Below are 18,728 nucleotides of genomic sequence, written 5' to 3' on the forward strand. Positions count from 1 at the left end.
ATCTGTCTGGTGATCGAGTAGTTTACCCAACATTTGGGTCTGCTGGTTTCCGTTGTTACTCTTAATCTTAATTCATCTGTTAGAACAGTTGACTACACAGTTAACTCAACTCACCTGGTAACCTGAGTCGCAAAAGGCTGCTGATTTTAAGGAGGAAACAAAAAACAGTGGACCACTGACTTGGGGTGTCAAATTTGATACCGAAGATTTTGACACCCAACAAAATGGCTGATCCCCTAAATAGGGGACTATATAGTGTAAAGGGAGCCATTCTGAACACAGCCTAGATCTAGAAGAGAAAGGCTGGCAGGCCAAACTAGCAGGTAACAGAAAAAATGGATGATGCTGGACATCTTACACAAGAAAGGTTAAATAGCCCTCTATTTAATTGTATCAGTAAGTAAAATCCATGGATGTGGAAACTGATGTGCATTCTCACTTTGTCCAACTAGACACCCTCCCAGGAATTTATTCTCAAACAAACACCAACTATCTGTCTAATATTCATTCTACTATTAAATATAGCCTATCTGAAATTGTGAAATTATAACTAAGGAAAAAAGCTCCCTACACTCTAAAAACCTTCATCAAAGGAGAGCAATGAAGTAAATCCTGAGAATATATTAAAGTGGAAAGATATACAGAGGAAGAGATTTAGTAAAAAGGCCAGGGTATAGAGAGAGGGAGAGATATGAGGGACTTGTCTCGAAAGGGATAGGGATTATATTACACATAAAAAATTTTTTTAAATGCTACATCAAATGAAAAATGGGTTTTCAGCTCTACCCATTTCTCCTTGAGTTTGATATTAAATATTTAAAAGCATGTAGAGATGGAGAAAGGAAAACAGCGGGTCCACTGGGGCTTGTTCTCTCCCTGTGAGCTGATCCCCTCTGAGTGATGACAGCTGAGAGCACTCGTGTCCCGGGCCCTCTGAAAGCAGACCTGTCACACACACCCCGCCTCCCCGCTCCCGTACGTACAGCTCCGTGGGCGTGGCTGCGCCTCGGGGTGGCACCGGATTGGCTGGAAGGCTCTGACAAGGCGGTGATGTCGCTGGGAGCCCTGCTGGGCGTGGGGTCTCCGGGGGCGGCCGAAACACTCCAAAAGTGTGGGGGTACCCATTTTTCCCCACCTCCCGCCCCCCCCGCTGTCCTACAATGAACTGTCCGCACACACACTCACTGCAGTCACTGAGGGCTGCTCAGACACACACAGGCATGAACGATCCCATCCCAGCATGTTTGAAACACAACAGCAAAGGCCGTACACACACGGGCGCGCGCGCACACACACACACACACACACACACACCCGGACACACACACACACACACACTCACGCACGCACACAGATGTGTGAGCAGCAGTAGTCCTCTTAATAGCTCAGCTGTAAAGCACACATCCGACACACAGCTCACTCATGTCCCCTGCGCTCATAATCGCTCTGCCGTTCATTACGACCATGCAGAGAACAGGCCAGCACCCACTGGTCAGACCACGGCTCCTGCTCTCATCTACAACGACAACAGGAAGAGAAAGAGAGGGGCAGTGGGAGAAGGAGAGGGAGAAGGAGGGAGATAATGACAGGGAGAGAGAGAGGAGGTGTAACGCACTCATTTGCATTCAATCCTTTCTTTCTCATCCAAATGGATTTTGGAAACGTGGTTCATTTAAACAGAGAAAATGGCTGCTTTGCAAAATCATTCATTCAAATCTGGACACAGCTGGTATACGTCCAAAAGACTGAGAATGCACTTGGATTTATCCGGTAATGCAACTCAATAAGTGGGCAGAACACTGTCAAGTAGAGCCATTTATTAGGAAAAAAAATATTGCAGACACAGCAACAGAGTCGCTTTGGAAGTGCTCAATAAATCATATTCATTTGTGGAGGCTTGTAACAGCATAAAGCCATTCAAGGGCTAACACAGCCATTTTGAACAAAAAATAACTGTCCCGTTTTGGTCGAGATTCAATGGCATTTCATCATACCCATTTCTATTCTACGGGGAAAAGCAAAAATTTGCATTAGGAACCCATGTACAGGCTAAAACCAGGCATTACATTTGACCATTTATTTTCTCGTATGACACCTCTATCCACGGCAAGGCACATCAAATCTGCATGCCCATATTTAATGCATATTTCCTGAAGCTATTCATGCTAAGTACCTGGCTTAGGAGCATAGGTCTGATTTGCCCAGTTTTTAAAGAAAGCTACAATCTGCCAGCCAATAGCCATTTATTTACTCTGACATACTACAGAACAAAGGAACACAAATGAACTCGCAATATACTGTTGCGTAGAGCCTATGCCATTGAAAGCAGACTGAACATGTAATTGTTGCATTGTGGGAGTTCAGTCGTTAATTGCGCCTCTGACACGTTCTACACAAATCAAGTATTTTCCATTGTTCTGGAAGCGCTGGCTTAGAAAAAAAAGTCGAATAGCAGAAGTTTCAGCCGCTTTTCTTTTTACAAACGTCGGTGTGTTTCGTAAAGGAAAGCCCAGAATCCTGTTTCATGAAACCGGTTAAGATTTGCATTGATTTTGAATGAGAAAAAGAATCTGAGCAAGATGACCGTTACAACTTCCCTACTGACCAACATATTGCAGTTTCCATAATGCCTTATACTGATAACTACTGATGCAATTTAGATGAAGCACCTTCCTTGCTCAAGGGCATAACAGTAGTGCCACACCTGAGATTCAAACGTATAACCGTCAGATTGTGTCAAATAGCATAGGCTACAGAGCCAGTAGTCTATATCCAAACCGAAGGAAGACAATACATTCGTTAATAGTGTCGGTTGGAAACACTAAAACAGCATTTTGCATAGTTATAAGTGGACTACTAATGCTTTATAACAATATTCGAAAATAGGCATATTCATTTTGGACAATTACCCTTGTGTAGTTCAACATTATTATTTTTTTCACACATGCTCTTGGAAATCCATAGGCTATTAGTTATGCTACCCCGCACTAATGCAGTCAGTTGGGGTTTCAGAAGCGCAGGGTCAACTTCAATGCCGGCCTTAACTCTTTAACAGTCCAATTTTAGTAATTTATTTTAAATTTCCTTATCTGCAATTACTGTAAATGCTTGTGACAGTGCCTCTGGAATAAGCGCTTTGGTACTGATGAAACGATAGAATTAATCTTCACAAACTAATTAAAAGTAATTTATAAAGCCAGAAGTGTTTAAGTAGCAAAAATGCAGAATCAGCAGTCGATGTCACATAACGACACTTTTTCATAGGACAACTGGTAGATGAGCCATATTTAGGCTAATTGGTGTTCAGGACAGTGCTGCACTTTGTACTTATATAGCTAGCCTATAGCCTATATTGTAATACATCAGTACGGTAATATCGAGTCAGCACAATTGCCACTGATGTTAATATAGTTTATAAAGGTCTCCCACAGTTGTGGGCCACGGGGGTGGGGCGCTTATGAACCGAACATAATGCATATTAATTCTAATGTCATTTCAGTACAAAACATTATTAATTCAGAAAACCTCAGAAAATCCTCTTATGGTGTTATACAATGAGATATATGTCTGTCCCGTAAACAAACAAAAAAAAAAGAAGAAAAAACAACAACAACTACAACAACAACAAAACGGACATCTGGCCGGACAAAAACGGACATCCTTCCAAACTACTGCACTACTACATTGTGCAACGGGTTAATACAATGACAGTGGACGATGTTAAATAGTCAAGTTTACTAGCCTATTTACGCGAATCATGTCATTCCAATGTAATCGCGAATCATAAAAGTATTTTATCCCACTTAGCCCGTAGTATGCCGTATTAATAACCCGGATAAAACACGCTCTCATTCTTCACCAAGCAGCACACAGCCTATGCTTAAAACAAACAACACTCACTTCATATGAAATATCCCGACATTTGCGGTCTCCTCACTATTGCATATGAATCTATGAAACATCACAGTTCGTGGAAACAAAGTCAGTCTTACCTCAAACGAAGTCTACAACGCGGAGTCTACAATTATGCTGAAGCGCTGCGCTTAAAATCTGATCTCACCCACAGGCTCGGGAGCGTGCTCGGGTGCCCCGCCACCCATCGCTCGCCCACACTAGGAATCAGCTCCGACTTTCAGACCAATAGCATACTGCCGTTTCGTTTCGCCAGCCTCGGGAGCGCGCCTCGGTAGCGCGCAGGGATGTCACGGACTGTGAACAGGAAAGATCAACCTCCGCCGCAGGTGCTCGTGCCAACAGGTGATTTATAGATTAAGGCTCGCCGGCGGCCGTGAAACTGAGATCTTATACATTTTTTTCTGCCCTCTCCTAGTTTCCTATACTCGACACCCACACAAATGCTGCGCTACGGCCTTGGAAAGACACCAAACATCCCGTTTTGAGGAGATAAAACCATATCCTCAGAGAATTATCTTAGAAAGAAAGATGCATCAGGCTGGTACCGATAGATACACAAGCCCCTAACATTCCCCTGGTATGAGCGGTTATTTTTCCAACGGCGCTTCAATTATGGCATTATACATCCTGCAATTAAGCCATTGAAACGCAACAGGGAGGAATTCTTGGCGCTTAAAACTATTCGTTTTATTGTAGCAAGTAAAACGTAAAACAGCCAGTCAGTGGTTAATGTGACACATTTTATTTAATAGCCAATCTTGCACAATGTTCCTTTGTTGTCTACAACACTTTTATATGGAAATACTTTACCACAAAACAGCTGAGTCGTTTTTCGTCAAAACAAATGATCAAGGACTACACTGTAGGCAACCAGTAGCTACTGTACACTATTAAAGCACGTTCATTTCGCAATGCTTTACTTAATACTTAAACTACCAGATTTAGTGTCAGAATGAACAGGCAGAATGAAGTTATTAGTCCAATCAGCCTGTCAGTTATCTTTCAACAGATTAGTATACAGGCTGTTCACTGTACACGAACAAGCAGCCAAACCTATTTATTATTGAATTACTATACCTTTTTATTAAATAACTATTATTATTAGCATTATTTATCCCTTCTAAAGTATTAAAGAGATACAAACTGGATGCTTTTACCATGCCAAATATGATATTTTATCATCACCCTCACCACCACTACTGTATTCAAATTGCACCAGGCCGCAATTATTTCCAGAAGTTTCTCCATTAGTTCAGGTGGTTTTCTGTTGCCATACAATAAAATATAGTCTTAAGAGTTAATATTGGTCCAACAGAGAAATGGTACACTGTACTGACATTGATTCAACACCAAAACAAGTTTTTGCATTCCCTTGTCAGTATTTTAAGTCAATTCTAACTTTCTGGAGGGCTTTCACAGAGGCTAGCATGGCGAGCCCATATAGAGTGTCAGTTAATTTGCAGACCCCCAAGTCAAACGGTATTACTGAGTTCTGTGTTACTACTAGCAAGTTCTCACCTGACCCGACTGTCATTCAATCCAATTACCCTGTCCAGTATAGCATCATTATTTCCTTTGAGATTCCTGTGATATCATTTACCATCTATTTCTATCTACATAATATTTCAATATGTTAGGGATTAGTGTTGGTACAGAAAATCACAAACTGATTATGTTCATGTGGCAATATTTCTGTTAATTTACAGAAACTCAGCTAGCTTTCTACACATACTGCTTTGTCATTAGATGTTCACATACTATTCTCTATCACATATCTCTATCATAGATATCTCCACCTTAGTTACCATGGGTGCATCAGCTATTCTCTGATGGGCACCAATCTCTTTACTGGTACTATGGGTACAAATTGTGTACTGGCAAAACCTTTCTCACCTACATTTTCTCTTTTAAATTACCCAAATTGAACATTACAGTACATACTAATCAGTGCATTACATTCCATTCCATTCCATTCCAGTACAGTGTATGAGTGTGTGTGTATGTATGTATGTATGTGTGTGTTTGTGGATGTATGTGCCTATGAATGTGTGTGTCTGTGTGCGTGTATGTTTGCCTATAAGTGTGTGTGTGGATGAATGTGCCTAAGTGTGCGTGTGTGTGTGTGTTTGTATGTGTGTGTATGTGTGTACTGACTGAAGGTAATCAGGAAGAATCAATAATTACTCCCTCATGCTGAACACAAAATTGAGCCAAATGTTCGATATTACAGATGGTCCACTCAGTTTAAAAGTTTGTTTAATAAACACTATTCGCACAGAACTCAACTTTTCCAATGCGCAAACCGCTTGTGTGACAGACCCACCCTCTTACCCACATCCCATACAGATTATGTTTTAAAATAATACGCACTACTAGAAGCTATCATCTTATTCCAGCAGTTAATCATTTAGCCACATAATGTCTTGGTTTTTCGTGAGGCTAACGTTCTTCTGAAGTAATAAAGCAATGTTGTAATTCATTTTACATGCGCTGTAATCCTTTTTCTTCAGCCAGGCATACACAGCCATCTGGAAGAAGTGTGTAAACACTGCACTCTGTGAGATATTCAGCCGGCTCCGTGTACAAGCCCCCATTTTGTTTGCATTTTGTTTTTCTGTTACCGCATTTGCTATTTTTACCACATTTCTCACGCCAGTGACAGGAAGGCAAACTGGCGTGTGAATTCATCCGCTTCTCGGGAGCCGCGGGGGTCCCGTTTCCCACCACTTTTGGTTAATTAGCGCTAGCGCAGGCCAGGGGCATAGCCGCTAGCGGAGGGGGGTGAGGAGAGGCCGCTCGGGTGATAATTAGCCCGTTCCACACCTCACTGCCATACCCCACTCTCAGTCAGAGATGCAGCTAATTTGCAGTCTGACAAAATGGCTTCCTTTTTGACACATTAACTTAATTTCCCCTGAAGCCAATCCCAATCGCCCTCCCCCCAATCCATCAGAATCAGGTTGGGGGGCTGAGATGATGTTGTGAAAGCTCACGGATCATTAGTGGGGGGGGGGGGGGGGGGGGGGGAGAGCTGGGTCTGCTGGGGCTTTGCTGGAGAGCTGGGTCTACTTATGCAGATAAATAAACAGTAACTTTACAGTTTGGCTCTCCCAGGGTTTGCTTGAAACCCATGGATTCCCGTCTTTGATCCCAAACCACCAAGGTCATGGGAAAGATTTGTTGAATCAGCTGGTTTAGCATCATGGGAAGAGCATAAAGGTCTTAGTCCCCCAGAATGGGATGGGAAACCACTACTGCATGGCACCAGTGATGGGCTGATATGTGCTTATTCTCACCAGTAAAGTCAAAGGCGAGAGGCTGTTAATACCCTGGCGTTCAGAGGTCTTCATGGAGTTCAACATCAGTCAGACAGTTCTCTAAAAGTCCTCTCAAGCACAGATCTCTGGGACTGAGGAAGGGCTCCACAGCCGTGGGTACATAGTCTGAGAATAACCTCAGCACTGGCAGCATCCCGTATCAGGGCTGAGTCACACAGATGACCACATCGATGCACCAGCCATGGCCTGCCAGGAGAATGAACACAAAGTGCTGAAGGAGCCAGAATCCTTTACTTTATAGCAGGTCTGCCACAAGCTGAATGTATGACCTCATCAACTGCGCCTACTAACTGATGAAATGATGTAGAGCAGGAATCCTCAAACCTGGTGCTCAAATCCAGATCCAGTCCAGGCTTTTCTTTCATCCCAGAAAATTAACAGAACATGAACTGCTACCGATTGGCCCGACGTCTTCACACCCGAGGTAAAGGAAGGGTGGAAAAGCAGCAGTTCTCAGCCCTCGAGGATTGTGATTTGAGGAACAGGGATGGAGTGCTTCTGCAGCAGTCTCAGTCACATTTAGTCAAACACAAAGAACCATATAATTACACTGCTGAGGAAGATTGTGAACAGTCTCTGTAAACTCTACTGTGTGCGTGAAAATCCCAGAAGTTCAGCTGTTTCGGAGATACTCAAACCACCCCCTTTGGCATAGACAATCATTCCACAGTCAAAGCCACATTTCTTCCCCATTCTGATGTTTAGTCTAAACAACAATTGAATCGCTTGACCATTTCCACGTGCTTTTACGCATTGAGTTGCTGTCACATTTGCCTGATTAGATATTTGCATTACCGAGCTGGTGTACAGGTCTACCTAATAAAGTGCTCACAGAGTGTATGTACTGAGACAGAGAGTGAGAGACCTCAGCTCTCTGAGTGTACAGCCTGAAAGCTGGGAGCAGGTGAGAGGATCACATCTCAAAACATCTGCGTGGGCAGATTCTACACAAACCCAGGCGTTGGTCGAGTTCCAACTCCAGTCTCTGGATGCCTACTCTCCTCTGCGATACTGATCTCAGGTCAGTCCTGGGAGATTCAGCAGATAAAATGGCGGCTCCATGTGTCCTCACCTCCTGATCTCAGATCAGCATTGCTGAGAGAGGAGTGAGAAGCGCAACAGAGGTTTGGAGCCAGTCAGTGCAGCAACGGTATAACAGAGCATCTGTTTCACATATAGTACCATATTAATGAGCACACACACACACACACGCACACGCACACACACGCGCGTACACACACACACACGCACGCGCGCACGCGCGCACACGCGCACACGCACACACGCACACACACGCGCACACGCGCACACACACGCACACACACGCACGCGTACACACACACGCGTACACACACACACACACACACACACACACACACACACACACACACACAGACACACACACACCTGTGCACACTCCACTGTTATCAGTACACACCACTCCGCTCGAGTAGTAAGCTCCAGACTCTGGGTTTCCACATCTCCATTCCACACGCCCATTTTCACCCACACGCCCGTTCCCGGCCAATAATGGCCATCTCCGTTTCCTCATTAAGACAGCCTAATTAATGAGCGCTGTGCTAATGAGCGGCACATGTAGCGACAGGACAGGCAGCCGGAAGGAGAGCTGGAACAAGTGTGTGTGCATATCGATGTGTGTGTGTGTGTGTGTGTGTGTGTGTGTGTCTGTGTGAGAGAGAGACATACACAGAGGGGGGGTGTGCGCATATCGATGTGTGTGTGTGTGTGTGTGTGTGTGTGTGTGTGTGTGAGAGAGACATACACAGAGGGGGGGTGTGCGCATATCGATGTGTGTGTGTGTGTGTGAGAGAGAGAGACACACACAGAGAGGGGGATGACAGTGTGCATACTGATGTGTGTCTGTGTGTGTGTGTGTGTGTGTGTGTGTGTGTGCGTGTGCTTGTGTGTTTGTGTGAGAAAGAAAAAGACAAGGGGGAATGATGAGAGATTAGGTGATTATGAATCCAGGTTCATACTGTGTATGATCAAAACCATTCCCAAAAATATGAGGGAGCCTGGTAATATTTGGGGGAGGTGGGAGTGGGGGTTGGGATGGGTGGGTATGAGTGGGCAGGGCTGGCAAAAGGAGAGATAAATACACAGTGTTGGTTTTTAAAAGGGTCTGAATGGCCCTAACGCTGCACAGCTCTGTGGTATTTACTAACAGCTAGCGCAGTCTCCTCTTCCTACAAGAGGAAATCATACACTAATGAGAGCAGCTCAGTGCATACACAGCGTTATTATACAATCAACATGGCGGCTGTCATCTCTGGTGCCTGTAATGAGAGGGTACTGAAAGAGCCCTCTAAACACAACCTGGCTCAGTGATGAACATCAACGCTTCAGCTATCTGTGTTTGTGTATATTTATATCTAAATCTACACTGCGCAAGCACACACACATTCATGGCCTTTCCCCTTGCGTGTGTGCATAAGATGCAAAGATGCAGGAACACACGAGTGCGGACAAACATGTGCGTACACACACATACACACGCGCGCGCACGCACGCACGCAAACGCACACACGCAAACGCACACACACACACACGCACACACACACACACACACACACACACACGCACACACACACACACACACACAAATGCAGAAATGCTGAAATACACAGCCACACATACTTCAGATCACACCCCCACATACTCTATACCCAGGAAACCTTCAAGGGGCTTACAATGTATAACTCCAAGCTGGAATTGTTTACAAAATGGCCAACATAAAACACACTGAATTCAGTAATAACTGTGAGAATCGGTGCAGTGCAAACAGCTTTTTCCCACAATGATCCAGTGATTCTGCACTGGATACCAAGCACTGGAGCATTTTTAGCCTTGAGTGCTTTAGTGCTTTGGAAGAGCTCACAGAGGGGGAACAAGCCTTTTAACCTTTGACCTTTGCTGATTGGGACCATTCATGTGTCTTTGGTGCAGGAGTGTGTGTTTGCAGTTGAAATAACAAACCTTCAAAAGTAGCACAGAAAAGCTGACATCAGACTTTCTCTGAATGTCAATCCACTGCAGTTATCTCTCACAATCTCTCTCACAAAAGCAAGCAGTAAAATAAAAAAATAAAACCTGCTATAATAATCCACATATCAAGAGAAGGTGGGCTTTTGTCTCCTAAATTCTCTCCACTGCAGCAATCACATAAAAAAAAATCAAGAGTACAAAGAGAAAAACACGCACGCGCGCACACACGCACACCTTGGGCCAGCTCAGAAATAAAAGAAGAGTCTTAAATAAACAGAAAGAGCAAATCAAGCAGTTTCTTGGGCCCTCCTGCTAAAATGACAAGTGTGTTTTTGGGCCTCATCTCTGTAGCCTGTCACCTGTCACCCAGCGGCTGAAACAGAGCGAGTCTGCAGCCCTCTACCCACCCAGGGGAGAGAGGGAGAGAGGGAGAGGTGTTTCCCACATCCTGTTACAACCTCAAACTCATCTCCAATCTGTCATCACTCTCCCTCTGTCATACCCTCACACTTCTCCACAACATCCTTTCTCAGGCTCGTATAGGTTTTTCTTTTCATCACACCTTTTCACACTTCTCCGGCTCTCTGCCTTTCTCTCCCTCCTCATATCACCTTTCTCTCACTCCATATTTTTCTGTCACCTCACACACGCCCTTCATCTCTCTCCCCCTTCTTTCCCTCGGTGTTATTCAGATCCCTGTATTTTCGCTCTCCTCTCTTCAGTGTAAAAGCTGCAGTAGTAACTTTATCGGGGTGGGTAAAGCAGGTAAAGATATGGGGGACCAGTGAAGACATTGGGGTGTGAGTGTAGCGTAACTGGGAGCAATGATATACAGAGTGTCTGTGAGAAGAATCCAGCAGTGCACCAGACCTGGGTTCAAATTAGGCATGTGACAATCATCAGTTTCTGTCAACCGTTACCATCCCATTTTCAAAGCGGTTAACCGGGTAACCTGCTTATGACCGCTAGGGTCCGTATCTTATTTATGGAGGGGGAAATCTTAAAATGGGCCATCTTAAAAGTTTCATTTAAATGTCAGCACGGTAAGTCAGATAATGGCCTAATTGCCAAATGAAGGATTTACGTTGACACTGACACTGACATCGTGCTCACAGATGTCAGCCTGTAGTTAAAGCAGTGAGGCTATGTCCAGGCATGCCGGGTGATCGCGTGTAATTTTTTTTACAAAGCATCGGTTAAAACAGTTGCCTGGCGCATTGGAGCCTGCAAGGAGGAGAAAATGAGCAGGGTTTGCACTTTTGGGATCTTTTAATTTGCTCCAATAAACCAGGCAAGCTTAGTCAAATGCAGAAAAGTATTTGAATCCAAAACAAATACCATTTGAACCAAGGTCTGCACCATACGCTGTGTTTACACTCTCAAATTCTGTGTTCTAAACCCAGGGATTCAGTCTCTTTCTTTGTGGGCGACGGGTGTTGTGGGCGACGGGTGTTATGATCTTGGAAATGTTTTCACAACATTGTGACCATTGAGAAACTTACCAGCTGCAGCTTAAAACCAAGAACACACACAGCAGCATCTGGAAGCCATAAGCAACCGTGCCTGAATATGCCCGTCACAGAAACATTGCCGCCAATGAACCAGTGGGAGCCAGGGCTGATGGGAGTTTTGGAATTGGGCATCGTAGCATGTCATTATCCCAGGAGGTGGCTGTGATTAGCGTTGCCGCTAATAGCAAGACTGACATTTTCAAGCGAGTGCGTTCTGTGGGTTTGTGAGGACCAAACCACACTAACTAAACCTCTTCGACTGGGAAGACTGTTCTACTCTTGTTGGATCTCAGGTCACTAATCCACATCTTCCGTCCACCATGGATTTGTTTGGGCTCTCCTTCCGTTTCTTGTTGTTATGGACTTGGGGACATATATGGATTGTCGGAAAATGGAGTAGTAGAAACTTGATGCTGAAGGTAGTTTTAAAAAAGACAGTTTTGACTGTCAGACCCTGAAACCCAGCTTATAGGGCGATTACTGTGGCTCCAAAGTGGCTAACACAGAGTCCACACCAATAAACCAACGTCAATTTTACAGTAGACAGCACGCCGGTAAGTGCTACTGTTGGGGCTAAAATGTTCTGCTTTTTACATTAGTCATACTCCTGTATCTCTCACAAATCCCCTCTTTCTCTTCCTTTCTGTCTCAGCCTTATCTCCCTCTACTCCAGTCCCCACCTTTGGCGTCTCTCTTCCTGTCTACCTTTCCTTTCACCGTCACCCCATTCCCTCTCTCACGCTATTGCGCTCCCACCTCCCATTCTTCCGTTTCAAACCCCTCCTCTGCACCTCTTTCTCCCTCCCTCTCTCCCCTCTTCCATCCACAGGGTCATACTCACACTCTGCTTCTCTCCTCCGCCAGGCCCTCTCACTCCCTCTCTCTGCACCTCTTTCTCCCTCCCTCTCTCCCCCCTTCCATCCACAGGGTCATACTCACACTCTGCTTCTCTCCTCCTCCGGGCCCTCTCACTCCCTCTCTCTGCACCTCTTTCTCCCTCCCATCTCTCCCCCCTTCCATCCACAGGGTCATACTCACACTCTGCTTCTCTCCTCCGCCAGGCCCTCTCACTCCCTCTCTCTGCACCTCTCTCTGCACCTCTTTCTCCCTCCCTCTCTCCCCCCTTCCATCCACAGGGTCATACTCACACTCTGCTTCTCTCCTCCGCCAGGCCCTCTCACTCCCTCTCTCTGCACCTCTTTCTCCCTCCCTCTCTCCCCCCTTCCATCCACAGGGTCATACTCACACTCTGCTTCTCTCCTCCGCCAGGCCCTCTCACTCCCTCTCTCTGCACCTCTCTCTGCACCTCTTTCTCCCTCCCTCTCTCCCCCCTTCCATCCACAGGGTCATACTCACACTCTGCTTCTCTCCTCCGCCAGGCCCTCTCACTCCCTCTCTCTGCACCTCTTTCTCCCTCCCTCTCTCCCCCCTTCCATCCACAGGGTCATACTCACACTCTGCTCCTCTCCTCCGCCAGGCCCTCTCACTCCCTCTCTCTGCACCTCTTTCTCCCTCCCTCTCTCCCCCCTTCCATCCACAGGGTCATACTCACACTCTGCTTCTCTCCTCCGCCAGGCCCTCTCACTCCCTCTCTCTGCACCTCTTTCTCCCTCCCTCTCTCCCCCCTTCCATCCACAGGGTCATACTCACACTCTGCTCCTCTCCTCCGCCAGGCCCTCTCACTCCCTCTCTCTGCACCTCTTTCTCCCTCCCTCTCTCCCCCCTTCCATCCACAGGGTCATACTCACACTCTGCTTCTCTCCTCCGCCAGGCCCTCTCACTCCCTCTCTCTGCACCTCTTTCTCCCTCCCTCTCTCCCCCCTTCCATCCACAGGGTCATACTCACACTCTGCTCCTCTCCTCCGCCAGGCCCTCTCACTCCCTCTCTCTGCACCTCTTTCTCCCTCCCTCTCTCCCCCCTTCCATCCACAGGGTCATACTCACACTCTGCTTCTCTCCTCCGCCGGGCCCTCTCCCGCTCCCTCTCTCTGCGGTGGCTGAGCAGGGACTCGCTGCCTGTCTCAGCGTCCAGGCCGTCGCGGCTGCTTACCGCGTGTGCGCTGGGAAGGGAAGAGGCCAGAGAGAGGCTGTGTGAGTCCCAATGCTGCCCCCTGCAGTCCGTCTCTAGCATTACATTACATTACGTTACATTACAGGCATTTGGCAGACGCACTTATCCAGAGCGACGTACAACACAGTGCAAAGTGCATACCCATAACCAGGGACAAGTGCGCTGAAAACCTTAGAGGGATGTACAGCGCTAGGAATAGTACAAAGACAAGAGCTTGGACCCCGTAGATTAATCTGATGAGACAGACAAATTAAAGTAGCTATGAAACAGTTTCAGCAACCAACAACCAGCCTTACTGTATCTCACATCTATGGCAGGTAAACCACCTCAAACAGCCCTGGAGTTCACCCTCACGCCCTGCAGGTATAGCTGGGTTTCATTCTGGGATGGAAAGTGATACTCTGACAGTATCCAGACGCCCCTGTTAGCGCCACACTCAATCATCTCACAGGAGGCAGCCCCGGCTAGCATGCTAAAGGCATGTAATCATTCATCCGCAGAAAGAGGAACGAAGCACCTCGGCATTGTTCTATATGAAAACATACCCTGCTGAAAAAAACTGCTCAAGCTAGGTTTTGTAACAACTGATCACAGCTGAATTTTACAGCAGGGTAAAGCCCAGGAAAGGTTTATGGTTGGACATACTGTACCAAGCTTGTACAAATGGAAAATATTTTGCAGGGGCACAGAATGTCTAACCATAATTGTCTGGTTGGGGTTGCATAACCAGACTATTAAAATAAATTCCAAGTTTAGATTATAAATACACATTTAATTACAACTATTAAGTCAGCCCCTAGTCCCATTCAGTAAACAGGAGGAACAGAACAGCCTTAGTTACTGTAGAACGTGACATTGGTAACACTTTATTTTACAGCCCGTTAATTACCTAGTATTTACTGGGTAAGTACACAGCTACCCATGTAATTATTAGGTATGTACTATGAAACAAAGTCAGTAAGTACCATAGACAAGTACGAAGTAAATATGTTTCACAGCCCATTTCATAGCACTTACGTACGAAATCAAAATCGTTACATAATAAGTAACTGATATTTACCCAGTAAATACAAGGTAATTAATGGGCTGTGTAATAAAAAAAGTGTTACCTGGTCATTTGACAGAAATGCATGGCAGAATATTCTGGAAGTCATGCGGGGTGTTATATGGTGTTATGCTGAGTCAGGTGAAGGTGTGTGTACAGTGCAGGTGGGGGGGGTTAGGGGAATGCAGGGGTGAGTTTCTCAGGGAGGTGTACGGTATGGATGGGCCTGGGGGGGTTATCTTATCGGGGGTGTTGAAAGCAGGGTGAGTGTAAGAGACGCTCACAGGCAGGAGGGAAATATGAGGATGGTGAGAACTGCACTGTGACTGAATCGGTTACAGCTCTGCAACTCTGTCCGAGTGCCCTACACACACGCCACACCACCATCAATCACACACGCACACCATTGGGAGCCGTTCCCAGTGAGAACAGACACGGCAACATTCAGGCACATCAACACATACTGCGATTTATTGATTACTTCGCACATGAACCAGTGCACACACGCGCACTCATTGTCGGACAGACACAGACACACACACGCACACGCACACGCACAAAACACATGAGCACGCACACTACAGCTCTGCACTGTCTGCCTTACACACGCCATATCACCATCAATCACCCGCACACACACACACTCAAGATATGCAGACATGCACGCACACGCACACACTCGCGGACGGACGGACGGACGGACACACACACGCTCACACACACACTCAAGATATGGAGACATGCACGCACACACACACACTCGCGGACGGACGGACGGACGGACACACACACGCTCACACACGAGTGTGCACACAGCTCTGCACTCAGTCTGTCTGCCCTACACAGAAGCAATATCCACATCAATCACAGACACACACATTCGTCACAGGCATATACAGACCCACTCACTCACTCACTCAATAATATGATAATACATTATCATATTATCACTTAAATAACAAATGTTTTACTTTTTAGTCAAACAAGATCACAAGATGAAAGAGAACATTTCTGTTTATTACATATTGGCTCCACCATATACTATTGAAATACATACTAAATCTTGGGATCATTCATAAATTATGTGCAATAAATTAAAATCTGCAGTCTGCTGGTACTAATAGTGTTTTCCAATATTAGTTACTGCAGTTAGCTAGCATGCATCCTGTTCTGCATCAAATGTTGCATAAGAAACTCCATTTGCAGGTCCAAGAGATAAGAGGTTGTTTCCCTTAGAGACAGAACACAACCTTAATATCAATCTACAATTTTATTTACAAAGAGCAGATTTTACTTAAGAACGATTAATACATTTTAACTTTTTAGTTTCCAATAATTATAAGAGGACCTGCAATCTGAAATTAACTGTTGACAGCTGCAAAATAACCCTACAACCATGGTTTCATCTACTGATGAAATTAAGGCTTTATTTTTCACCTCTCCTGGTAATCCATAACACACAAATAAGTACACATGACAGGATATGTTTCTCTTGTAATACACCACGAACACTGAAAAATAACCTTCAGGAACACAATAACACAGGCAGGAACCATTCCCAGTGAGAACAGACATGGCAACATTCAGGCAAATCAACACATACTGTGATTTATTGATTACTTCGCACGTGAACCAGTGCACTTAAGTGTACTGAAAATCTGTCAAAACGCAATATCTTCACTAATAGCCTACATATGGCAATGCCTCAACAACAACCAATTTACGATTTATGTTCATTACACAGATGGCCATTTTCTCCTGAAGACAGCCAAGTGCTTAATTTTAATCACCTCTATGTCATAAATATGTACTGGGCCAGATAAAAATAAATGGCAATGTTTGTATGTGTTGTTTTTTGTATTAGAATATTTCAGTCTTCGGTGCACTCTCAGCACAGGTAATCCGTTAAAAAAACAAACACTGTCTTTATTATTAATGGGTCTGTCTTAATATTTAAATAATTGGACGTTTAACCATCCGTCTCCCCCTTGTAGATTTAGGCAGCAATTTAAAATGCTTCTTCACATATGCTAAATTGAACCGGTGTAAAAGTCATAAACCGCAGAAAAAGCGGTTACACTTCAAACACGTAATCAAGATTAGAATCATTCTGCATCAGCTTTCATCACCTCGCCCTTTTCACACGACTCGCACCACCCAAAAACACATGAATATATTCACTGAATATTTATTTACAGGCGGAGGTGATTTACTGTAATAAACACAACGGTATTTGTGAAATTGGGCAGTTTTATGAGTCGCTGCGATCGTGATATAGAGGGAGCTCGTTACGAAGCGCACCGGGAGACGGTGGCACAGCTACAGAGAGTACACAAACGGCCGATTCATCTCGTGCCAGTTTTCACAGAATCCTAGATCCTGGCGCAGCTGTGTGACCCGGTGGGCTCCTGGGGGAAATGGAGAAGCGAGTGTTTTTTTCATGTCCCTAATCCGGATTACCGGCAAGGACACATTCACTGCACGGCCGCCCACAGAACCACCCGCCCATTCACCATTATACAAATGCACAGGCATGAATATTAATAAACCGCGCGATACAATGAGTAACGGCGGTAATTATTACACAGCAGCGTTATTTGCGGACGCTACCTGTGTTTCTTTTCAAATGGAAATCGTCGAGACTCAAAAATGGGAGTCTGCTATTAATCTCTGGGGAAAATGGCTCAATGCCTGTCAGAGGAAATGAGTATGGGTGTTGAGAAGGGAGGCGGAGTGTTGAATGCGATTCCCAGTCTCAACACGAGAGGGCAGCCGATACAATAGAAACGGGAAGGTCAAACGCAGTCATACGGCATTACACCAGACTGAAAGCGCAGAGTCGGTCATAAGGGTGTACATATTGGCAACTAGGCGTCAAACACACGGACATAAATTTCATGTCTTCACGAGGTGCGTGTTTACAGAAACAGACTGCGAAAAGTCACTGAGAGCAGCAAACGCTTGAGGCATTTTAAATGTGCCCTGGAACAACCCTGAGACTCTTCCGTGGCATCAGAGATCTGCAAGTCTACAAGTCTGGTGCTGCATAGCGACAGCACAAGACCGAGCAAGGAGCCACTTGCTGAGGACAGCGAGTTTCCGAACACACAACACTGCTCTTCTCTCCTGCATATAAACGTTCGTCTGTGGTATGTGTATGTGGCACTGGCTCTGGGACTCCTGTATGGCCATATGGCCCGTTATTACACACCGGGCTGCCTGCTGCCAGACCTCTCTGATCACATCATTCGGGCAGAAATAATCCAATTAACATCAAACCAGCAGAGGTGTTTCTCCAAGCCAGATGTTACTGTGTGCGTGCAAGTGCGCATATGTACGGGCGCTTGTGTGTGTGTGTGTGTGTGTGTGTGTGTGTGAGTGTATGCGTGTGTGTGTGTGTGTGCGAGCGCAGGGCAGGCTGTTTAACAGGAGCAGAAACAGAAGGTCAGCACAATGGATGCACTGCGTGCATTCACACATTCACACATTCTCTCCTCTTTCACTGACAGACAGGCCAGAATGATCTCTCATTTTTTATTTATTCCGCCCCTCTGTATGCATTTTCCACTTTGAGCAGAGACATAGATGGGATTACAGTGCAGAAAGTGCCATGGCTAATAATGGAACCCCCAGCCATGTGGAGGATAAGAATAGGCCTGTATACTGTTGCTATGCAGTGTTGTTGCTATGCAATATTGTGGAGGTGTGTACAATGCTGCTATGCAGTGTTGTTACTATGCGGTGCTGTGGAGGTGTGTACAGCGTTGCTATGCAGTGTTGTTACTATGCAGTGGTGAGGATGCTAATACAGTGTTGCAATGCAGTGATGTGCAGGTGTGTAC

At 45.5% G+C, this 18,728-nt stretch overlaps 1 protein-coding gene across 3 annotated transcripts in view; it reads right to left on the reverse strand.

Moving 5' to 3' along the window:
• The window catches only part of LOC133109817 (segment polarity protein dishevelled homolog DVL-1-like), a 50,622-nt gene that overhangs the window by 15,277 nt on the left and 16,617 nt on the right, over positions 1–18,728 (reverse strand). For all 3 annotated transcript variants that reach the window (XM_061219460.1, XM_061219461.1, XM_061219462.1), the window contains exon 4: positions 13,715–13,830. In XM_061219460.1, coding sequence (XP_061075444.1) covers positions 13,715–13,830 — 116 coding nt within the window. The remainder of the gene's footprint in view (positions 1–13,714; positions 13,831–18,728) is intronic.

This window comes from Conger conger, chromosome 14 (genome assembly GCF_963514075.1).
Source record: "Conger conger chromosome 14, fConCon1.1, whole genome shotgun sequence".
Classification (NCBI taxonomy): Eukaryota; Metazoa; Chordata; class Actinopteri; order Anguilliformes; family Congridae; genus Conger; species Conger conger.